General features: G+C 32.6%; 3 protein-coding genes across 3 annotated transcripts; 2 read left to right on the plus strand and 1 right to left on the minus strand.

Annotated features, from left to right (window-relative positions):
• Positions 1–8: 8 nt before the first annotated feature.
• On the minus strand, positions 9–3,765 carry LOC131026648 (2-oxoglutarate-dependent dioxygenase 19-like). The gene is made up of 4 exons (XM_057956564.1): positions 3,429–3,765; positions 3,100–3,335; positions 889–1,216; positions 9–407 (listed from the first exon to the last, which is right to left on the minus strand). Exons 1-4 carry the CDS (start codon positions 3,657–3,659, stop codon positions 156–158), a joined length of 1,047 nt encoding a protein of 348 aa, XP_057812547.1. The 5' UTR covers positions 3,660–3,765; the 3' UTR covers positions 9–155.
• A 4,355-nt stretch (positions 3,766–8,120) lies between these two features.
• Positions 8,121–12,803, plus strand: LOC131026636 (2-oxoglutarate-dependent dioxygenase 19-like). The gene is made up of 4 exons (XM_057956552.1): positions 8,121–8,479; positions 9,752–9,993; positions 10,732–11,050; positions 12,448–12,803. The coding sequence occupies exons 1-4, from the start codon at positions 8,123–8,125 to the stop codon at positions 12,703–12,705; spliced, it is 1,176 nt and encodes a 391-aa protein (XP_057812535.1). The 5' UTR covers positions 8,121–8,122; the 3' UTR covers positions 12,706–12,803.
• A 4,964-nt stretch (positions 12,804–17,767) lies between these two features.
• LOC131026640 (2-oxoglutarate-dependent dioxygenase 19-like) lies at positions 17,768–21,185 on the plus strand. The gene is made up of 4 exons (XM_057956558.1): positions 17,768–18,061; positions 18,684–18,925; positions 19,459–19,786; positions 20,509–21,185. Exons 1-4 carry the CDS (start codon positions 17,810–17,812, stop codon positions 20,773–20,775), a joined length of 1,089 nt encoding a protein of 362 aa, XP_057812541.1. The 5' UTR covers positions 17,768–17,809; the 3' UTR covers positions 20,776–21,185.
• The last annotated feature ends 4,799 nt before the right edge of the window (positions 21,186–25,984 follow it).

Genomic DNA, 25,984 nt, shown 5'->3' on the forward strand with positions numbered 1-25,984 from the left:
ACAAGTGATTCCTCACAACCTTGATTTATTTGTTATATATGAATATGATAGAGTCAAAATGATATATATATATAGCCATCAGTGTTTCATCAACGAGGAATACATGGCAGCATGATATTTCCAGAAGCTTCTCGATCCCAACACTATAAAGTTTACTACTGATGGATCCGAACTCGTTTCAACATAGTTTTCCCATCAAGCTGGCTGCTCTGTTGTTCCAAAAGATAATCCTCATATTTCATCGCAGCATAAGCCGCCGCGCCGCCTTCTGCTTCCACAAGCTGCCGAGCAGGGGAAACGACCGCGTTTAGCGACGGCCCGTTAGCCGTTGCGACGGAAATCCTCGTCGTTTGATCGTTCACGACGGCTCTATGCAATACACTCTTGTACTTTCCATTGCTGAATATCTGTTAAGATAAGAAAAAGGATCGAATTTAAATAAAGTTCTTGATATATAGGGAATGTATTTTTCTGATTTCGAGATTTTTAAAAATTGTTTGGTATGCATAGAGTTTTTGTACTTAACTTTCAGCGTTGTCCAAAAAATGTCCATAATTTACGTTTTCACCTAAAAAATCCTCAATTTTGAAAACAAAATTGATTTATGTCCCGTTTTACAGAATCTGATGAAGAGATAACGCACCTAGCTAAAATCTATATTATTCAATATAAAATTGCAGGTGACTCATCATTCAGTCGCCCAATTCTATAAGGTGGACATAAATAAAACTTTTTCCAAAGTCGAGTGTTATTTTAAGGTAAAAACATTAAGTTCGGGACATTTTTCAAAAAATGCTGAAAATTGGAGACATAGACTATGATTATCTCAAATTTTCGAATTCTCGTCGCAAAATCTTTTCACATTGCACGCGAAAGAGTTGATATTACCTCAAGATGATCGCCGGTGTTGACCAATATGGAGTTGGCCGGAGCGCTGACGCTGAGCCATCTCCCGTCATGCTGAATCTGCAGGCCTCCGACGTCGTTTTGCACGAGAAGCGTGAAAAGGCCGTGGTCGGAATGCGGTAGGATCCCCATAGCCGCTTTCGGATTAGGGCAGCGCGGGTAATAATTTGCGACGAAAATTTGTAGTGAGGAGCTCAATTCCAAAACCGTCGCCATTTCCGTTTCTTCAAGCCCTAGGCTTTCTGATATAGCTTTCGATAGTTTGGTTACCACATCTCGACCTCTTTCACAGTATTCTGGTAGTAGTTTTCTGCATATTACATATATCATCAACCTTACGGAGAGAGTATTTCTTTTGGGCACGAGTATTAAGTTTTAGGTGATTTAGGTATAAAGTGAATTGTTTATAATTAAGTTAAAAAGAGAAAATAGCTTTTTAGAGGATTTTATGTCAAATCAATTGAGAGAGAAAATGTTGAGAGTAGTTTTTATGGCATATTGTGTAATTTATGAATTATGTAGAGTATTACTCCCTCTGTCCCGCAAAGCTTGAGCAATTTCTTTTCGGTACAAGTTTTAAGGAGTAGTATTTTGTGTGTTAACTGTTGTAGGTGAAAATGTGAATCAAGGAAAAAAAATTGTCATATAAGGAAAGTGCTCAAGCTTCGTGAGACAACCCAAAAAGGAATACTGCTCAACAGAGGGAGTATTTGTTAATGACATTTTAAATGGAAAGTGGTCAAGCCAAAATAGAAAAGTAAGACGTTTAAAATGAGACTGGATGAGTATTATATATAAATTAATAACTTAAAATTAAAATTTTAAAAAATTATATACTCTAACTATGGATTAATTAATCCGACAATCAATTGTTAATTTAGAAAATGAAAAATAAATATAAAAAAAATAGTTATAAGTCCTAATTAGATTAGCAACCGTAGTTAATTATTTTAAAATTATACTATAACATAATGGACATGTTATGTGATGCATATCTTGCCCCACTCGCAATCATATTTGATGCTCTCGAACTTACTATCCAAACACAAAAGACAAAAATAAAAATAAAAACAAAAAAGCATATGAAATGTGACACGGCAAGTGTAAGTGTTCATGATTGATTAATAATTGAATAGATATATATATAGTGGGAAATCTATAGGCCTCAGCAGTCGCTTTCCTCACTAATAAACCTATCCATTTCTTGTCAACATTTTTAAGTTTCCTTCTTAATTTATGATTGATAAATAAAGGCGTCTCAGAAAAGCTTAATGAAATAACTAAATTTGTTTTGACAAGAATCAAGATAAACAGAGATTGCATAAATTATTAATTAGTGTAAAATTTCTCAGCAGATGCAATAAAGTACATAACTTTATAGATATACTATTAGCATGGATTATATACGAGCTAATTGTATATTCTCTCCGTTCACAAAAAAATTGTCATATTGTGAACGGCACGAACTCTAATAAAATGTGAGTGGAGTTTTTAGTGAAGTAAGAATTTCATTTTAAATGTGAGTGGAGTTGTGTGGACCTTAATACTATAAATAAAAGTGAAAAAAATTTCATGAACAGACCAAAAAGAAAATTGTGACAAATTTTTAGTAGAAGATAGAGTATTTCAGAAGATAGAATAGATGATCATATACCACTCTTTAATTAATTTGGCATTATGATGAGTACTTTCTCATATATATAATTAGTTTCAAAATAAGAATCAACTATTAAAATCTCACACACATACACACAAAAAAAATAGAATGGTTAAATATCTAATGTCAAATGTTTTGGTTCTTTATAATTGTTAATTTATCAAAAAATAAAAAATAAATTCTTCCTTCAAAACACAAACTTTCATTGTTCTAATCTTATAAACAGTTGTCAATTGCCTTAAAATTAATGTTATTATAGCTATATTTGGAAGTGAAAAATTAATCTCATCATAACAAGTTTGAATAGTATAGACATTCAAACTACATCATCAATTCGTCATGTAAACATTTCAGACGTCCAATATTAATTTGGGGGCCATTACAATCGCTATGAAAAAATCAGAACAATTGAAAGTTCGTGTATTTGACGGGTTTTTTTTTTTTTTTTTTTACCTCTAACGCAAGATCAGAATTGAGTGAAAATTCGTGTATCTAAAATAAATTACACCTAAAAATAGTAACAAATGAATTCTCACCTGAGAGATTGTGGTTTGTCAGGGCAAGTGAAGTGAGGATGCACAAAAACCTTCACAAAATCCCTCCAGCAGAAGACGTTGTCCGTCGCAGCATTGAAGCTGGTTCCATACCTAATCCGACTCAACACATTTTCGGGTTGGAATTCCGGCTTCTCAGCCTCGGGCAGATCGAAGAATTCGCTCGCAGCTTCGATCACGCCGCGGATCAGCTCTTCCGGCACGCCGTGATTTACTAGCTAACCGGAAATAGGAAAAATTGCGAAGGATAAATTCGAAAAAAAAGAAGAAATTGACAGTAGATTAATTAGTTTATGATGAGAATCAATTACGATGAAGAAGCCCCATTGCTGGCAGGCTTGGTCGAGGTCGTGGACGGCCTTGAGCTTGAGATGGGGGTTTTGGGAGGCGAGAAGCGAGAGATCGATGATAGGAATCGAAGCTTCGAATTTGGCAGCAGAAATTTCAGCAGCATCGCTGTGGTAGACGTAATTGGAGGGGATAGAAGAGAGATTAGGCGATTCTGCAAGCTGCTTCACGCAGCAAATGCTTCGTGCTGCCATCTTTCTCACCTCTGTGAGTATGTGTGTGTGTGTGAAGAGAGATTTTAATAGCCTATTTATTATTAATTAAACACAAAAATTTGGGTTCAACCAGATCTACCGTACAAATGGGTTGATCCGCATTCATAATAGTATTATTTATACAGTTTGGTTCATGATGCAGGTTCGAGTCAGGGTGCGGGCCATGGTCTAAATGTGGGTGTAATATATTTGTACGATACACCCGATTGTACCCAAGACCACCTCTTGATTAAAAATAGTCATTTTTCACAGCAAAGATAAAAGATATCGGTAGCCAACTAGCCGTGATTATAAGAGTTGATTGCATGTATAAATTACTGAACTTTTCACAGCTGAGTAAACTATACTATATTAAAAGTTAAGATTTCAATTTGAAATCAATTTCAAATTAGTTTTAAAATTGAGTGATATTTTTGTAGTTATAATAAAATTGAAGATTTATTTGTAAACTATATTTTTTTTTCGTTTCATCTCATTTTTCTTTATCTTTATCTTTTCATTTTTTTATTTCTAAAATTGTGTAATTCAACTTATTATAAAATATTTAATACGTGTATTAAATTAAAGATCACGATAAGAACTTTATTGTGAATAAATCTAATTTTCAATTTATTTTATTTTTTTTAACTTTTTTTTAAACTTTTCATAATATCAATTTTTATATTATGAATTCTTCTTTATTTTTTTTTTATTTTTCAATATTTAGCTCGTACTCCTATTAATATTATAGACCTGACAAGGTGAGTAATCCTAATCCCTATTAGTTCTTTTTTAAAATCCACAACAATAAATAAAATAAAATCTCTCAGCCCACTCCCAATTGCCCAACAACTAGAGAAACAAATTAAACAAGCCCAGAATTAAATTTATAACTGAGGCCCAATAGAAAATTCAACTTTTTCTTTCAAATTTGTTGTGTTAATACAAATCTTAAAGCCCATACTTGGTAAGGCATTTAGGTATATCAACTTCACTAATATATAGACCATCCTCAAGGCAGTGTGTATTATGGTGAAATCGTCAAAAAGTGATAAACTGGTTTATTATTGGAGTAGATGTTAAAGAAAAAAATAAATGAGTTTCTAGAGCTGATGTGATACTTTGAAAACTGAAAATTGGATACTTTCTCCGTCACTAAGTATGACTCTTTACTTTTGAGCGCGATTATTAAGAATAAGAGTAATAAAATGATAAAACTGATAGAAAAAATAGTGAAAACCACAACTTTTTGTGAGAGAATGTGATTTTCTTTCTCGAAATAAGTCATTGTTAATGAAAAGTAATTATTAAATGTGCCATAATTCTATATTTGAAGCTTCCTTTGTTAATCTAGAATTAAAGTTGGTCAAGTGGTTCAACTAAACTATATTGTAAGGGTTGAAAGTTTTATCCTTCCATTTGAAAAACGTGCCTTTAACTGTATAAATATTTCTAGTAATATAAATCTTTATGGGTCTAACAGCAGCAGTAAAAATAAGAATACAATACAAAAAATCTTCACAAGGAATTGTAGATAAATGTGCCTTACGGTATAAATATATTCACTATATAATATGTGAAGTATAAAAACTCACTTGAGAAAAAAAAAATAACTAAAGAAAAACAATCCTCACGATTCTTTGAAAAAGATTCACTCTATGAAAGTTATGTAGAAAGTTTTACTCACTTACTCACCAAACAAATTATGAGATATAATTTTTTCTCTCTCTAAACTTCTGTATATTTTAGATTTGATCTTCAACTATGAGTCATCTGCTCTTTCAACAAAATATATGGAATAATCCAGTGGTGGCGCCATGAATTTAGTTCGGGGGCTGGACTTATACGGGGTTCGGGGGCGGTAGCCCTTAGAAATTCTTTTCCCCGGCATTTCGTGCGTTTTAGACATTTTTTCATTAAAAGGCAAACATAATAGTAATAATAACAACATTTTCATAGATTATACAGTTTCAATAAATTATAAACTAGTTTCAATACATTACAAAAAAAAATTGGGCATTTTGTACATTTTAGGCATTTTTTCATTTAAAGACAAGTACAATAATAATAATAATAATAATAATAATAATAATAATAATAATAATAATAATATATTATTATTATTATTATTATTATTATTATTATTATTATTATTATTGTTGTTGTTGTTGTTGTTATTATTATTATTATAAAATATTTTTTATATCATATGCGAATTTTCCAATCGACACTTTAATTTCTCAAACGTGCCAAAGAAAAGAGTTAGAGAAGGAGGCTAAAATCTGAAAGCATGTATATATTATATGAATGTGTTATCTGTGGTTGTAAATTTACTATGAAAAAAGAAGATATAAATAAAATTTCACTCTTTAAATAAGGGAAAAGAAAGAAAAAAATTAACGGGTGAAATTTTGTTTATCCATCATTTTCCCATGATACACCCTATATGCATGGATGTCACGCTGTAATTTTGTAATTTTAGAATTGTATGTAATTGTTGGTGGATGTCACACTCTAATTCTAGGATTGTATGTAATCGTTGGTGGATGTCACACTCTAATTCTAGGATTGTATGTAATCGTTGGTGGATGTCACACTCTAATTCTAGAATTGTATGTAATTGTTGGTGAGATATCAAAGTTCTATAGAACCCCCCTTCTTTTTCTTTTTCTTTTTGTGATATAGTGGGTATCAATTTTGACTCTGTCGGCAACGTTAATTAGTTTCCAAACCGACCTTATAAATATACATAAATGTTTAGAGTTTAGGATAAGAGTTGGTCTTGGGTGCAACCGGCATCCTGATTCGAACTCGTATTTTGATCCGAATCGTATAAATGACACTGCCTGTAATTGACACTATTTAGTTATACAAATAACACCGTGTATAAATGACAATATAACATTGTAAATGACACTGTGTATAATTGATACTATTCGGAAACATAAATGACACTTTTCTGTAATTGACACAATAAAATTGTAAATGACACTACAATATTTTAAAGGATTAAGGTGCAGATAGGCCCTTGTAGTGTATTGATCTCCATAGTCAATATTGGATCAAATAGGCCCCCAAAGTCCAGAAAATCAAACAATTAAATCCATTTGACTAACTGTCGTTTGACCCGTTAGTCATTTTTTTTTTTTTTTAAATTCTTCTCTTCTTCCAATTTCTACCCACATTTATTTCTTCTTCCGAAAAATGGCGATCAAGAAATCTAACAGACTTTCCCTCCTCGCAGGGAAAGGTTAGACCATTAAGACCCCTTGATTAAGAAACAAAGCCAAGACGCCTAAGTTTCAACCCCTTGCACAATCAATATATAGGGAACCTAGGGAATTTACATTTACACAATAGTAAGTACGAACTTAGCTTAGTAAGAGGAGACGGGTGACTGCCATGTTGGCTGCACCGAAGAGAACGAGAGGACGGCGAAGCTCCCACCATGGTCGGAGCCTGGAGAACAGAGAGACGGCAACGCTACCCTGCTCTGGCGAACCACGACAAAGGCCGGAGCAACGGCTGTGAATTTGCGAGTATGCAACTCGTCGGACCCCAAATCGATGAAGCAGCCGCGACTTCGGCTCGTCGGAACCTCTGAGCCGCGGCGGCCTCGCCGAAAGTTCACGGTCAAAGCGGTAGATTGAGGAAGAGAGGAGAATTAGGGCTCGCCCCCTTTCCGCCTTGATTTATGTGGAGTTGAGAAGAGAGTCCGGGCACATGAGCGGCGCCTAGTAGCAGTGCCGGCTCGCTGGAAATTCCAGGGCATCAGCGGCGGCTTCTGAGACAGAAAGTAGGGCTCATTGTATAATCGAATGATGTCAATTATAAACAGTTTCAATTGTATAACTGAATAGTGTCAATTATAGGATGCGGGTCAGGGTGCAACCGGTTGCACCCAAGTTTTTGTGTTAGGGTAATTAAACATTTTACTCTCTTGATTAAATTATACATAAACGGTTGACTTACCTTACGGTGTAATCAAACCGAGTTGAGTCGAATACTATTATGCTCAAATTTAATTTATTTAATTTATCAAATCAAATTTCAAACTTTATTTATCAAATACATTGGATTAATCGAGCTTGAACGAACTTTTAATGTTTAGATTTATATTCAAATATAAATTATATTCTTTTAAAAATAAATTATTTTACTCACAATAAATTATTACTCCTTCCGTCTCAATATTAACGTCTTAAATTTCCTTTGTGGGCGTCCCAACTCAAAAAAGGAAATTATTTATTTTATCTTCTCTCTATCTCCCCTCAAATATTTAATCTCTCTATTACTTTTTCATTACTTCTATCTCTCCTCATTTACTTTATCTACCTCTTACTTATTTTCTTAATTTACGTGTTTCATTTCTTTGGGACGTTATTATTGGAACGGAGGGAATACTATTTTCAAGTTAAATCAGTAAACGAGTTTGTTTACGTCGAATATTGCCCAATTGCATCATGGTAAGTATTGCTTCAATTGGAAGCTCACCATCTCTATATATTCTGCAGTTCTGCACCCCAAACTCAAGCAAAGAGGAGAAAAAAAAGGAAATTAAGCTGAAAATGGCATCAGTTGATGAAGCTTCTGATTCATTTACACCGTTTGAATTCGACACCACCTCAAAAGTTGCAGCAGATTCATCTCCTTTGAAATCGGTCCCTTCAAAATTCATCTTCAGCAATGATCGCACTGCTCTCACTTGCGACTCACTCCCCACCGTGGATTTCTCAGCCCTCGTCGGCGGGGATCCTCATCAACGCTCCAAAGCTGTCCACGACCTCGCCACAGCATGTCGAGAATGGGGTTTCTTCATCGTAAGTTCATCATGTATTAGTTGGTTTTGCGGAAGCTATGATGGGAAGAACTTTATTGAAATGGAGTTTTACTTGAATTTTCTTGATATGTTTTTCTTGATTTTACAAATGAGAGCAACACTATAAATAGTGTGCATGGATGATTCTAGAGACACTAGATAATAGGCTAATAAATGCATGACTTTGAACATACTACACTTAGGGCGTGCTTGGTTTTGGGTAAGAGATTAGTTACTATAGTTAGTAAACTAGATTATTAGTGTGGATAAATATGTGTAACCAGGGCCGGCCCTTGCATAGGGCCAAAGGGGCAAGGGCCTAGGGCCCCCTAAATTTAGGGTGCCCCAAATTAAATACAAGTCCACTAATATTAATCTTATTAAAAAATTTAGATTATTTTTCTAATATTTTTATTACATATAGAATATTGTTGATTATGCTGTGGTTATTGTCCCCTGGAAAAAAGACTATACTGGTTATTGTAACTTTAGTAGAAATAAGTTTTTTTAAATTAAAATCAATAAAATTATAATATATATTTGCATTCTACTATATCTCAAAAAAGGTTAAATGCATTAGCAATTTTATACTTTAAACATGGTGTATTCTTGAAGAGGTTATTGATAATTTTGTTCCTAAACTATTAAAAATCTACTTTATTTCTATAATTATTTGATCATTAATTTATGATTTATTGCACTTTATAATAATGTTAGTTATATATGCAGCTATCTCAAATTTGTTATAAAATTATGAATGAAGCTTCATTTTTTAGGGGGCCTTTTTTTTTTCCTTTCGCCTAGGGCCCCCAGAATGTCAGGGCTGGCCTTGTCTGTAACTAATATTGGTTGGTTGTTTGCTATTATGGTTAATTAATCATGATTTTTGTTTGGTATCCATATTTCTAGGTTAGATAAGCTTAAACATGGACACAATTGCAGGGCCGTATTAATTATCCTGCATAATCTGAGGGGGGAGGCGGTATTAATTATCCTACGTAATCCGGAATTTTAGCTCAAGGCCTTCACATATCGCAGGGCCGTTCGCATAAGTGTTATAGAATACCAAACTCTTTACTACTCTGTATTAACTTAACTAATATGCTGTAAAATCCCAAATCAAACACGCCCTTATGAAAGACTCTTAATCTAACCGTGCACTAAATATGCACTAGAATGCGAAAGGTCAAGAGACAAATTATTTCATTTAACAGTATTCACAGTTCACAGTTTATATTATTAATTAATATGATCTTTGTGTGTGTGTGTGAAGCTTGTGAATCATGGAGTAGCTGATAGCTTGATGGATGCATTGTTTAGAGCAGTGAAAGAATTCTTCAGTTTGTCTGATTCGGAGAAGAAGCAATACGAAGCCAAGAGTGTTTCCGATCCCATCAAATATTGTGGCAATTTCAACGTCACCACTTCAAATCGGAGCTTCACTTTATGGAGAGAAAACCTTAAGTTCTACGTGCATCCCAACTTCTACTGCCCTCACAGACCCCAACTCTTAAGGTCGAATTCTGATTTTTCACATGAATTAAACACTACAAAAAAAATAATAATAGTAACAATTTTAGTGGCATTAAAAGTTGTGTTACAAAAGTTTATTACATCTTTTTAGTGTAACAAAGTTTATAACATTTATCCATGTAACAAATTTGCGACATCTAAAACTATCACAAAATATTTTTATTACACGTAAGTGTCAACAATATATTTTTTGCTCTGTGTGTGTGTGTGTGTGTGAATGTATCATATACACTCACAAACACAAATATTATTATATTTTTTTTAATTATTAATAAATTTTTTTCAAGTAACTAATTAATTATAAATTATATTGTCATAAAAAATAGCTACACTTTCACATGTTAAAAAAATAATTATACAAAATACATGTCACAAAAATAATTACACATTCAAATGTCACTAAATTTAGTGAAATATGTTTTTACTTTTGTGACATAATAGCTACCCAACTACCACATGCCACAATTTTAATTAGTTAGAATTATAATTGTCACTATTTATAAAAAAATTGTCACTACTAAAGCAGTTTATTGTAGTTTCAATATTCTGATTTTTCACACGGTTGTTAATTTTTGACGTCAACATTCAACTATTTCGCTTTAATAACTCAGTACTAATTTGAATATAATTGACGACCGTGTGATAAATCAGAAGAATTGTAAATTCATGTATTTTGAGGCATAATTACCCGAATATGATATTGTATAGTATGTTTTTTAGGGATGTGGTGTTGGAATACATCAGAAAAGTAGCCACGAAGCTAATTGAGGATGTATGCGAAGCTTTAGAGTTGAATCAACATTACGTGGATGAAATATTGAAGATGGATTCGAGTTTACAATTATTTGCAGCAAATTACTATCCACGGTGCCCTCAGCCAGATCAAGCCATCGGCCTTCCGCCGCATACAGATCCAGGTTTGTTGACGTTTCTCATACACAACGGCGTTGGCGGTCTGCAAATTGAGCATGATGGCAAGTGGTTCCACACCGATTCCCCTCATAATTCTATTTTGATAAATGCAGCTGACCAACTTGAGGTATATATATATCACTCTATTATTTATGGAAAGTAGTTTGTTAAACTTAATTAGGTAGTTGCATATAAATATACGAACTTGCATCCAATTCTGATTTTACATATATATGAACTTTCTTCAAATACACAAACTTTGAATTGGTCTGATTTTTTGTGTTGTTGTCAATTGCTCTCAACTTGATGCTCAGGTGGTGGACTTCATAAATATATACTCCCTTCGTCCCACGAATCTTGACACGCACGTTTGGTTTCGGCACGAGAATTAAGGAGTTGTAGATTAGTGTTTTAAGTGTGTAGTTAATAAAGTATTATAAAAGCGATAAAGTAGGAAAGAGAATATAATAAAAGTAATAAAGTAGGAGAGAGAATGTAATAATTATTACCTTTTTTGAAAATGTGTCAAGATTCGTGTGACGGTCCAAAAAGGAATACGTGTCAAGATTCGTGGGACGGATGAAGTATATCTCATTGGCTTAAATTAGGGGTGTGCATTCAGTTTCGGTTCAATTTTTGCTAAAATAAAATCAAACTAGATTTATATTAGGTTTTTTTTAAAAAAAATCAAATCTAACCGAATTCATCGAAATATTTAGAATTAAGTCCAAAAAATAAAACCTGAAAAAATTGAAAAAAAATTGTAAATTGTAAATTGAAAAAAATACTCCCTCCGTCCACGAAATGAGTACTTATTTGTGGACGACACGGGTTTTAAGAAATGTATGGAGTGTAGTGTGAATAGTTTAAGGGTCCCACTTTTTTAGTGTATTAATTAAAGAGATGTGTGGGGTACACTTGCCAAAAAGGGAAATGAGTACTCATTTCGTGGACGGACGAAAAAGGAAATATGGGTACTCATTTCGTGGACGGAGGGAGTATATATATTGACCTGAATATTTTTCGGCCCGTGCAGTCGCCCACCTCATGCAGGTAAAAAAAATCGGCATTGTACTTCAATTAGCTATGATAGCATTAATTATGTAATATATATATAAGAAGAGGTTCTAATAAAAACTTCTGTTAAAATGAGAACTAGGAACCTAATCTTGACCTTTTAAATATTAGATCTAATGGTTAGGATTTAGTCAACAAAAAAAAGTGCGCATCTATTATATTTTACCGTGCACTTAAAAAATATGCAATTTATGCAATTGAAACCAACAATGCAAAATACTCAAGCAAATCGAAATTGTGCATCTATGCAATTGAAACTGTGCATCTATGCAATCGAAATTGTGCAGTTTAATCTCAGGCCTCTATTTTATTTAAATCAATGGCTTTAAATTGGTTCATAGTTTTCATCTTAAGAGGGGTTTCTATGTTAACCCTACCCTATATGTGTATATATATATATATTAATTAACTGAGTTGTGTTCTTTATTTGTTTGTATAATTGAATAGATTTTCACAAACGGGAGGTTTAAGAGTGTGAAGCATAGAGCGGTGGTGAACGAGGAGAGAGAGAGGATCTCGATAGTGGTGGCGAATGGTCCATCGGGGGAGGCGGTGATGGGGCCAGCAGCGGCCCTGGTGGAGAAGGATGGCAGCGCGAAGTATAATGCAATGAAGTATGAAGAGTACTTGGAGTCGCAATTCACCAACACTCATGTCGACGGGAAATCCTTCTTGGAACAACAGATGATATATATTCAGCGCTAAATTAACTTAGTCCATTTAGGAAATTAAATTATGTCGACAAATAAGTAGAGTTTAAATTTCTTTTAGCCAATGTATTGTGACAGTTTGCAAAATTAGGCCAATGTACATTAAATCATGTCTCGAGTATTAAACTATTAATATAATCTTTAATTAACTATAAAATATTGTGATTCATGAAACACAATTGCGGGAAATTAATACTATGAGAATTTCCGTCGCAATGGCTAACGGGCCGTCGCGAAATGCAGTCGTTTCCCCTGCCCGGCCGGCGGCTTGTGGAAGCAGAAGGCGGCGCGGCGGCTTATGTTGCCTTGAAATAAAAGGATTATCTTTTGGAACAACAGAGAAGTCAGCTTGATGGGAAAACTATGTTGAAACGAGATCTAATCCATCACTCACTAGTAAACTATAATAACAAATAAATCAAGATTGTGAGGAATCATTTGTACAAGAGTGTGCCCTTATTTCTATTTTGAGACGTCCCATAAGATGAGACCTTTACTCCACTCACAACACATTTTATTACTTTATTAAATTCTGTGTCATTTAGAGAAGAATACTTTTTACAAGGACGGATGGAGTATTATTATTATTATTATTATTTGGACAAAAAAAAGGTTAAAAACTTTTAAAAATCAATTTACTTTAAAAACTTGGTTCAAATTTAAAAATGATTTAGTTAGTTTTATTGTTTCTCTATATTGTAGTTTTTTTTCAAAAAACATTAACAACTTTATTTTTATTTTTATTTTTATTTTTTTGTAGTTTCTATACTTTCAAAATTATAAAAATTAAAAAGGTTATTAAAAAATTACAAAACAAATTACCTCATAGAGAAAACAATTAAACTAACTAAATTCTTTTTTATTTTGAACCAAAAATTTTAACTATGTTTTGTTTGGACATATTTTATCCAAATAACATTATTGTTATTATTATTATTGGGGAATATATGGAAAGGATATTTTGGATTTTTACCGGACTATTCATTTTTACAACACAAATTCTCACAGTGCAGATCACTCACACACTCTAATAAGATACCTATAAATGACAAGATTTCCACCACAAGTTTTGCCATAATTCGATATTTGAAGATTCCATTATATTAGTGATCTAGAATTAAAGTTGGTCAATTGGTTCAACTAACTATGATTGTAAGAGTTGAAAATCTTATTCTTCTATTTGAAAAATTGTAGCTTTATAAATCTTTTTAGTACTAATATAAGTCTTTATGGGTCTAACAGAAAGTTGACAAATTAAAGTGCACACGATCGACTTTCTGTATAACAGCAGCAGTAAAAATAAGAATACAATACATAAAATTCTTCCCAAGTAATTCTATATAAATGTGCCTTATGGTAAAAAAAAATTCACTATATAATATGTAAATAATATAAAAACTCGGCTGAGAAAAAAAAAATAACAAATTCCTCACAATTCTTTCAAACAGACTCACTATATGCATAAAAGTTGTGCAGAAAATTTTCCTTACTCACTCACCTACAAAGTATGAGATATAATTTTTTTTCTCTCTATAAACTTCTATATTTTTTAGAAATTAATCTTTAACTATGAGTTATCTGCTCTTTCAACAAAATAGATGGAATAATTATATAATGTGCGCGATTCGCTTCAAATATATATATATATATATATATATATATATATATATATATATATATATATATATATATATAGGGAAGGGATCAATGAAGACTGCTAAATGTAGAAGGAAACAACGAAGGCTGAATAACTCAATACATTTACTTAATAAATCACGCGAGCGCATGAACGAAAAATGTACGTGTTTATTCAGTAAAATAACTATTCATGCGGTCGCGTGATTTATTCGGTAAAGTTATTGACTTATTCAGAATAAAATATAGTCACTTCTTCATAGATCCCAATCTTATATATATATATATATATATATATATATATATATATATATATATATATATATATATATATATATATATATAGGAAGAGGTTCTAATAAAAACCTCTTTTAAAATGAGAACTAGGAACCTAATCTTTACCATTTAAAATTTAGATCTAGTGGTTAGGATTTAATTATTTAAAATGGACGCCTAATAATTAGTCATTAGTGGTTAGTCACGTTTTTTTCTCTTTTAAGTTATTAGAAGGTTACTTATGTCCTTTTAATATTCTTATTTAATTAATCACTCTAAATTAGTTGGCTAATTTGATTTAGCCGTTTTTTATTTCTAATAATATTTTTTAATTAAAGAGCTTTATTCTTTAAAGTTTCACGTTCCATCTAGGCTTTACATGTTTTTTAATTTTTGTACTTGGTACTCTCTGTACAATTACTATGAACAACTATACAATCATAATTTATTCTATGTAACAATAAAAGAATGTTAATTTATTCTATGTAACAATAAGATCATATCTGTGTAATTACTATGAATAACTATGCAATTATAAAAATAGATACATAATTGTGCAAGTAAAATTAATCTGTGCAATTATAATTCATCTAAAGGAATATCTGTGCAACTAAAACTCTATTGAACTGTAAAACACATTCCTGTCCAAACGCCACTATTGAGCTGAATATTTAATATGTGCACCGAAAACAATATATGTGCAACAGAAATTAATTTATACAACTAAAATTTCACACGTGCAACACAAAACAATTAAACCAACACACTAAAATTGAGGAACAATTGGAATAAATTAATCTATGCATTTATATTTTCACATATGCAACACACTAAAATAATTATGCAATTTCAATTTCAAATGTGCAACAAACATATTCTAACTGTGCAACAAACACATTTCTATGCTCCAAGTTACACTAACAAAATCTTATAGTGAAAAATTTATGTAAATCACCAACACACAATATTATCGATCAACACATATTATTTACTGTGCACAAATTTTTAATCTATTCAATTACAAATTCTTTTGTGCAACATTTTAATGTAATCAACGTAATTACATAGTTGCATAGTTGAAGGTTTCGAAGTTCTGAATTGCATAGTTGAAAGATTAGTAGTTTTTGAGTTGTATAGTTGAAGGATTTGTAGTTGCATAGATGAATGATTCGTAATTGCATAGTTGCATATTTGAAGGGTTCGAAGTTTTGAGGTGCATGATTGAATGGTTCGCAGTTGCATAGTTAAGTATTTTTGTAGATGCATAGTTAGATGAGATTATTGTGTTGCTCGGTTGTTGTATTTTGTTGCTTGGATTTGACCTTGCACATAAGAAAAATTGTGAAATCTTTTAATATGTTGTTGCATAGTTTATTTTTCGTGTTGCACGGATGATTTGTCATGCATATTTGAAAACAATAAATGGTAAAATTAATGTGCACTGGTTACGAAATTAAATTGTTAAAAAGTTAATCACAAATCTAAATTTACTTTTTTATCCTTATTCCGCTTTTAATTTGCCGTATAGATTTTTGTTTATCAATTCAAAAGTTAATCTGGGCCTTCCATTTTAATGCAATCAATGGTATATATCGGTTCCTAGTTTTCATCTTAGGGAGGGTTTCTATATTAACCCCACCCTATATATATATATATATATATATATATATATATATATATAGGAATTGGTTCAATTGAGATTTATATATATTTTGAGATTTTGAGATAAATGAACATATAAGTACATTTTGATGAACTTGTCAATTAATTTTTATGAACGCGCGTTGGTCTGGGGTTCAATCCCTACAAGTGGCGTGTTTTTTAAATAAATTAAATAGATTCATATGTTCATCAGTTATATTGGTTATGTTCAAAGAATTTATTGATATGTTCATTTATCTCAAAATCTCAAAATATTTAAAATCTCAATATAAGCTAACCCTATATATATATATATATATATATATATATATATATATATATATATATTGTGTACATTTATTGCCACTATTATTGCCCTATAGTGATAGAATGGTTAATGCTGAAAGCCGCCGCGTCGTGAGCTCGAAATTTATGTTTATCTAATCAAAAAAAAGAAAATAAAGATGGAATAATTAATTATAACTTGAAGCTACAAACTACAAAGACTTATCTGGTGTGCACCTAGTCCCTTGAGTAATCATAATATCTCATTTATTTTTCTTAATTAAAAATGAGTTTTATTTATAGAAACTTTTCCTCTAGTGAATCCAAACCGTACAAAACTTTTCTGACCATACAAAACCAACAATAAATCTATCAAACTACCAATGCCATCTATATATAGGCCCTTATTTCAACCACACAAAACTTATCTCAATCTATCCCAAATCGTAAACTCTAAACCTTAGGCATAAATTAGATTTATATCACATAACTAAATATGATTTGACATAATATTATTATTATTATTATTATTATTATTATTATTATTATACGCGAATTTTCCAATTGACACTTTTGAGAAATTCATGAATTTCTCAAAAGTGCAAAGAAAAGAGTTAGAGAGGGGGCTATAAAATCTGAAAGCATGTATACATGTATTAGATGTCACTCTCTAATTTTGGAATTGTATGTGATTGTTGGTTAGACAACAAAGTTCATCTAGAAACTTTTTTTTTCACTTCTGTATTAATTGTCAGTTTTGACTTTATGGACATATACATAAATGTTTAGGGTAATTAAACTTTTGTAGGTGGTTAAATTGTACATAAACAGTTGACCTACATCTATATTCAAAATACTAATTATTTTCTTTTAAAAATAAATTATTTCATTCATAATTAATTATTAATTACTACTAATTATAATATATAAATATCATATGTACCTAATTAATACTCCATCTGTGTTACTTTAATAGATTCACTTCTTTTGAATAAAAATTAAAAAACTTACTTTTTAGAAGGATATTTTTTTACTCAAAATGAAAAATGGGCATATCAGAGTGAGACAGATGGAGTATTAATTTATATTTAATTTTCAAATTAAATCAGTTAACGAGCTTGTTCACGAGCTAATAAGTCAAATATTGCCCCAATATTACGTCATGACACGTATTACTTCAATTATGGGAAGCTCACTACCTCTATATATTCAGCAGTTCTGCACCCCAAACTCAAGAAAAAAAAAAGGAAATTAAGCTGAAAATGGCATCAGTTGTTGAAGCTTGTGATTCATTTACACCCTTTGAATTCGACACCACCTTAAAAGTTGCAGCAGATTCTTCTTCTGTGAAATCGGTCCCTTCAAAATTCAACTTCAGCAATGATCGCTCTGCTCTCACTTGTGACTCACTCCCCACCATCGATTTCTCGGCCCTCGTCGGCGGCAATCCTCATCAACGCTCCAAAGCTGTCCACGGCCTCGCCACAGCATGTCGAGAATGGGGTTTCTTCATCGTAAGTTCATTTTCTCTACACTCAGGCTGCGTTTACTTTGATGGATAAATTTATCCATGGAAAATGATGGATAACACAAATTTATGCCTTTAAATTTCTCCTTTCTTTTCTAGCATTTGACACAAAAGAGATAGCTCACTATTTTTCCTTCTTTATTTTCACTTGCTCACTATTTTTCCTTCTTTATTTTCACTTCAAAGATGGATAATATTATCCCTCCATTTTTGGTGTGTGTATCCATCATTGAAGTGAAAATAAGGAAGAAAAAATAGTGAGCATCTCTTTTGTGTCAAATGTTGGAAATGGAAGGTGACATTTAAAGGCATAAATTTGTGTTATTCATCATTTTCCATAGATAAATTTATCTATCAAAGTAAACGCAGCCTCAGCAAATATATCGAATTACTTATAGGTTGACTGTAATTTCGAGTTGAAATTTTTTGTAGGCCACTAACTTAGGGTACGTTGCAAAATTAGGCCACATTTTTTCGGGCTTGCAAATTCTATTTTTAAAATTCTTCACTTTCACGACAAATTCATCCCGTTTCACAAAAAAATCGCCATGTGTTCGCAGTTCGTAGTTTGTATTATTAATTGATATGATCTTCGTGCGTGAGTGAAGCTTGTGAATCACGGAGTAGCTGAGAGCTTGATGGAAGCATTGTTTAGAGCAATGAAAGAATTCTTCAGTTTGCCTGAGTCGGAGAAGAAGCAATACGAAGCGAAGAGTGCTTCAGATCCCATCAAATGTGGCAATTTCAACGTCGTCGACACTTCAAACCGGAGCTTCACTTTATGGAGGGATTACCTTAGGCTCTACGTCCACCCCAACTTCCATTGCCCTCACCAACCCCAACTCTTAAGGTTAAAATTTACTCGTGTTTTAAATATATAAATATATGAACTTTTATCAAATTTTGATTTTTCACATTGTTCTTAATTTTCGACAAATCAATAGGCCACAGGGTCTGGCTATGGATATTAAGAAACGCATAGTTTATAATTAAATAGGATAAAAAAAATGTGCCCTACCCTAGCCTTTTTCAGTTGTATATTTGTCAAAAAATAAAATAAAATACGAGAGGTAAATGAACATATTATTTTTAAGTGAAATATAAAACATAATTATGTGCAGGTGTTTATCATGAATGGCGCCGCGTCCAAATAAAGAAACGTGACATATTGAATTGGGACAAAGGGGGTATAAAGTTTCAATACATTTCATGCGTCTAACTCAGCACTAATTTTAAGGCAACTGACAACCATGTGAAAAATCAGAAGAACTGTAAATTCGTGTATTTGGAGGCATAATTATCCTACCCCTTTAATATATGGATGGTACACTTGGTGAAATACTTAGTTTACTACAAAATTTGATTTTGTATTATGTTTTTTAGGGATGTGGTTTTGGAATACACCCAAATCATCAGAAAACTAGCAAGGAAGCTAATCGAGGCTATATGTGAAGCTTTAGAATTGAATCAAAGTTACGTGGATGAAACATTGAATATGGATTCGAGTTTTCAAATCATTGCAACAAATTACTATCCACGCTGCCCTCAGCCCAATGAAGCCATCGGCATTCCGCCGCATACGGATGTTGGTTTGTTCACGCTTCTCATACACAATGGCGTCGCCGGTCTGCAAATCGAGCATGGTGGCAAGTGGTTCAATGTCGATTCTCCTCAAAATTCTATTTTGGTTATTGTAGGTGACCAACTTGAGGTATGTATATATATATATATATATATCACTGTATTATTTATGGAAAATAGTTAGCTAGGAAAACTTAATTAGGTAATTGCACCTGAATATACGAACTTGCAATCACTTCTGATTTTACGTATGAACTTTCTTCAAATACACGAATTTTGAATTGGTCTGATTTTTCATGCTGTTGTCAATTTTCCCTCGAGTTAATGCTAAGGTGGAAGTTATAAAAATATGTCCCATATTAATAAATTAAAAAATTAAAAAAAGTTAGAAACAAAATATATAATAAATAAATAAACGAATACATTTACTTTAAAAAATGAGAAGGGCAATCAAACCCGCAAACATCGTTAGAAAGACACTAAGGTCTTGTTTGCTTGTTATAGGATAACGTGTGAAATAATTGACGATAATGTCTATGGAGTAATTAATTTATTAGATATCAATATTATGTTTGGTAAGATATATAAAAAATTAATTTATTAGATATAAATATTATGTTTGGTAAGATATATGAAAAAGGTGTTACACTATCACATGGATCATTAATTTATAAATGACTTTGATTTTTGAAACAAACAATATATTAGCTAGGGTGCTACAGATATCTGTGGCACTCATATCGTGCATAGCAAACGAGCCCCTTATACTTCAATTAGCTATGATAGCATTGATTATGTATTGTACAGATATATACTAACTTGTGTACCTTGTTTGTTTGTATAACTGAACAGATTTTTACAAACGGAAGTTGTAAGAGTGTGAAGCATAGAGCGGTGGTGAATGAGGAAAGAGAGAGGATCTCAATCGTGGTGGCGAATGGTCCGTCGGGGGAGGCTGTGGTGGGGCCGGCGGCAACGCTGGTGGAGAAGGATGGCGGCGCGAAGTATAATGCAATGAAGTATGAAGAGTACGTGGAGTCGCAATTCACCAATACTCGTGTCGACGGAAAATCCCTCTTGGAACAACAAATGATATTCAACGCCAAAGTAATTAAGTGAATTTAAGAAATTAAATAATTAAAGTTTAGTATTTTTATGCCAAAAATAGGTCAGTTTTGTTTGAACTTAAAGAAATATGCCAAATATTTTAAATTTGGGCGTTCATGGTCACATTTGGGTCCAATCGAGTTATTTTGTACTTAAGATGACCCAAATGTGGCTTACTGACCGAATAGGCCTAAAAGTTATCACGAACGCCAGAATTTAAAATGATTGGCCCAATTCTAAAAGTTCAATAAAAATTAATCTGTTTTTAAAAATCGGCCTAAGATAGTGGCTTAAATAATTTTAAACTCCAAATAAGTATGTAGCCTCCATATTTAGTAGGCAGACTACTATGTAGTATTATGTAAGATTATGTAAGCATAGTTTCAGTTTTATGTCGATTTATTATACACTATTTCCTTTTCTTTTTTGTGTTGTTTATATACTTAGGGGCGGAGCCGGGGGGCAGTGGGGTCACTGGCCCCCCCTGGAATTTCAAAAAATCTCAAGGGTATTTTAGTAATTTTACAAATATATTTAAAAAAATAAAAAATATTAATTTTATCTAATTTTTGTAATTGGAATTCCAATCCCTAACTTCTGCGAATTTCAATCCTTAACTTCGCTGCACATCATCTATTTCTTCGCTGCTCTCCGTTTGTTCTCACTCGCAATCGCCATATCCCAGTTTGCAAATGATGATTTTGGGTATTGACTTTACAATATAACTTGTGCTTGGTTATTAATATGCTTGCTAATTGTTATATTGGACTTTTTTTTTTAATAATTATGTTTATTTTATGGTATTGATTAATGCTTCTTCTAAACTAATGGCCTCATGTATGCTCGTTTTCTATTAGAAATGTAGCATTTGCTAGACTACTTGCCCAAATAACAAAATTAATAGCTCAATTTCTAGATAATCCAATTAAGAAAATTTATCTTGATAATGATAATGAATTTACATCTTAAGCATTCAATGATTATTATAAGGCTATTGGAATTAAGATCGAACTCTTAGTTGCTCATGTCCATGGCAAACGAGCCCTTAAAAGTAAAAGTTATCAACGAATACAGCATTGTCTATGAATCCAATTGGGCTTTCTAAACCCATGTTAAGGCAACTCGACTTATTTGGGCCGGAATTCATCAATTTACGGAACTTAGTTGCATATTCATATTCTTAAAAAAAATAGTACTTATTTTTTCACATTAATCAAGCACTCATGCAATCAACCGATGATGTCAAACAATATCTTTTCAACCTTAGTAATTGAACAACACTTTGAAAATTTGGGATATTCAACGCCCTTTTTAATCTCTATCATTTAAACTATAATTTTACTTGATTCATATCTCATAAAAAAAAACTTGTAGTAACATTTATCTTCCTCTCCAGTATAAAAAAATACAAACAAACAAACGAACATTTTCTAACATAAATAACAATGGTAAAAGATACTCCCTCCGTCCCACTAAAGTTGCCTACATTCGTTTCGGCACGGGAATTAAGGAGTTGTAGATTAGTATTTTATGTGTGTAGTTAATAAAGTATAAAAGTAATAAAGTAAGAAATAGAAGGTGATAAAGTGAGAGAGAGAAGGTAATAAAGTGATAAAGTAGGAGAGAGGATGTGATAAAGTATGAGAGAGAAGGTAGGAGAGAGGATGTGATAAAGTATGAGAGAGAAAGTAATAAAGTGATAAAGTAGGAGAGAGAATGTGATAAAGTAGGAGATAGAATGTGATAAATATTTCCATTTTAGGAAAGTGGCCAACTTTAGTGGGACGCCCAAAATGGAAATGTAGCCAACTTTAGTGGGACGGAGGGAGTACTTTATTACACACATTGACATTATCAAAGTACGTCTCGAAAGGAATTCGTGAGCGCAAACGGCGATCAAATCCGAGTCCGAACGAGGGAGAACGGAGCCGAACAAGCGGACCCGACCGCGGGCCTCTGCTCCAAAATTGCCTAGTAACCTGAGGTCCGGGCCGCGGCCACGGGCCCGACCGCGGGCCTCTGCTCCAGAGCAGTCCTGAAGGTTTTTGGCAGGCACCCGCGGTCCGAGCCGCGGCCGCGGGCCATGACCGCGGCCTCCCCTGCTTCCAGCCGCGTTCTCAACCGCGGTTCATGCCGTGACCGCGGGGAAGAGGCGGGGATCCGCCTTTTGGTGGGCCCAAACGCGATTTTTAGCCCAAAACTCCATTTTCCCCCTCTTTTCTCAAATCATTCATCACACACACCCATTTCATCTTCCCCAACACTCCCAATTCCAAACCCTAGCCTCCATTTCTACCATTTTTTCTCTTCCACACATTAGAACAACACCAAAATCAAATAATGAAGGGGAAGACTTGGAAAGGAGCTCATCAAGACTACATAATTGAAGATCAAGATTATAGGATTTGTCTATGAATCTCTATCTCTCTATATCTTTATTTGTGTTTTCTTATGACTTGAGATTTGCTTTTATTATGAATATACTTGGCTAAAATCTCTTATCTTAGGGATTAGATTAGATGGATTTGTAATGGATTGATTTCTTTGTTCAATATATATCTTGATTGTGCTTATTAATTGTTATCTTTTCAAGCCCTATATTTATATCTTGTATGATTGGTTGGCCACCTTTTGTGCATTTCTAATTTGTGATTTGAATCGGGAGAGGATAATTACAATAGATTAGGAGTTTGATACATATCATCTCAATAAACCGGGAGGTTGAGAGTTGGGTGAGGGCTTATTGGTCTTTTGTGCTCTTGGGAGTTATAGGTTAGAAATTGACCGGGGATGGCAATTATGACCCGCAATCTACTGTTTTAGTCGTCCGGGAGGGGGCTGAAACTAGTGGGGAGATCGCCCTAGATAAGTAGGCCATATCAAGATTTATATTGATTTAGATTGAAGTTCATTACTATCCATTGAAATCTAGTCCCTAGGATAACTTTCCTTCGAGTCATTCCCCAATTTATTAACTAAGTTTATGTTATTGTTATTTAGTTTGCTTGCTTTAATTTATCTTTGTTTTAGTTATCAACATCTCTTGATTTTTGGTTGTCTAAATAGATTGAAAACAACTTATTAATAGTATTTAGAAGTTTGAATTCACCAATCCTTGTGGGATACGACCTTGCTTCCACTTATTGCAACTACACCGTGCACTTGCGGCGTAGTAAAAATAATAGCGAACATCAACTGGTTGCACAAGAGTATTTGTGTAATAAAAATTAGTTCATTTTAATTTTTGAAAACTTTCTACCATATGATGGCCCCCTTTTTCCATTCACGATACAATTAATTATTATTATTGATACTACTCCCTCCGTCCCACTAGAATAGATTGATTTTCCATTTTGGGATGTCCGATCCCACTAAAATAAGCTTCTTTTCATTTTGAGTAAAAAAAAGTACTTAATTGATGTGAACTACACCACTTTTTTTTTTCTAAAAAGTAAGTTTCTTCATCTCCATATCCAAAAGAAATTAGCCTATTTGAATGAGACAGAGGAAGTACTTTTTAAGTAGGACCCCATATCCCCTTACAACATACTCAAAGTTGAAGACTTTTGCAATGACGTAAATATTAGACTTTTTTGGACAATGCTAAAAGTTAAGGATACAAACTATAATTAACGGTTGATGGGGCATGGATGAAGGAAGAGGGGCTTGGGCACCCACCAATCAATCTTTAAAAATCTCGAACTCGAAATTAGAAAAGTACAGCTCTATTCATCAAGATTTTTATCCACATCCGACCCTTTTTCTTTCCCTGTGGATATTTAGCAATGGAAAGTACAAGAATGTATTGCACGGAGCCGTTCACGATGAGAATTTCCGTCGCAATGCCTAACCGGCCGTCGCAAAATGCAGTCATTTCCCCTGCCCGGCGGCTTGTGAAAGCAAAAGGCGGCGCGGCGGCTTATGTTGCCTTGAAATAAAAGGATTATCTTTTGGAACAACAGAGAAGCCAGCTTGATGGGAAAACTATGTTGAAACGAGATATGATCCATCACTGGTAAACTATAATAACAAATAAATCAAGATTGTGAGGAATCATTTGTAGAAGACAGTTAATACTCCCTCCGTCCCACAAAAGTGTGTCCTTATTTCTATTTTGGGACGTCTCATAAGAGTGTGCATTTGCTATTTTGAACACCACCGCACCACTAACTTATTATTTCTTACTCTTATTTTATAATAAAATGAATTATTTTTTCAACTCTCAATACGTTCATCTAACATTTTATTAAAACTCGTGTCACCAAAAGTGATACACGCTCTTATAGAACAGATGGAGTATAATTTCTTTTTTTCTTTTTCTTTTTTCTCAATTTCTGTCTTTCGGTAAGGTGAGGAAATAGTTTTTAACTTTTTATACAGCTTAATTTGGTGCTAGAAATCTCGATTTTCTAGTTATAATTCTAGTAGTAATCCTAATTCCTAGTAGTCTTTTTTTTTTTTAAATCCACAACAAGTTTAATAAAATAAAATCTCTCAGCCCACTTCCAATTCGAGAAGCCCAATAACTAAAGAAACAAATTAAACAACCTTTTCTTTTAATGAGCCCTAACTTGGTAAGGCATTTAGGTATATCCACTTCACTAATTGACCATCCTCAAGTAGTCTCTATTATTATTATTATTACTCATTCCGTCCTCATAAAATATATACAATATATTTTTAGCAAGTTTTCTACTTACAATAAAATGAGACCCTTCACTCACAACACATTCTACTACTTTATTAAAATATGTGTCATTTAGAGAATAATACTTTTTATAAGGACGGATGGAGTATTATTATTATCATTATTTGGACAAAATTTATCTGGACAAAAAAAGGTTAAAAACTTTTAAAAATCAATTTACTTTAAAAAATTGGTTCAAATTTAAAAATGATTTAGTTAGTTTTATTGTTTTCTCTATATTTTAGTTTTTTTAAAAAAAATTAACAAATTTTTATTTTTTATTATTTTTTTGTAGTTTCTATACTTTAAAAACTATAAAAATTAAAAAGGTTATTAAAAAATTACAAAAAAAAATTACCTCATAGAGAAAACAATTAAACTAACTAAATTCTTTTTTATTTTGAACCAAAAATTTTAACTATGTTTTGTCTTGACATATTTTATCCAAATAACATTATTGTTATTATTATTATTGGGGAATGGAAAGGATATTTGGGATTTTTACCGGACTATTCATTTTTACAACACAAATTC

Source organism: Salvia miltiorrhiza, chromosome 5, assembly GCF_028751815.1.
Source record: "Salvia miltiorrhiza cultivar Shanhuang (shh) chromosome 5, IMPLAD_Smil_shh, whole genome shotgun sequence".
Taxonomy (NCBI): Eukaryota; Viridiplantae; Streptophyta; class Magnoliopsida; order Lamiales; family Lamiaceae; genus Salvia; species Salvia miltiorrhiza.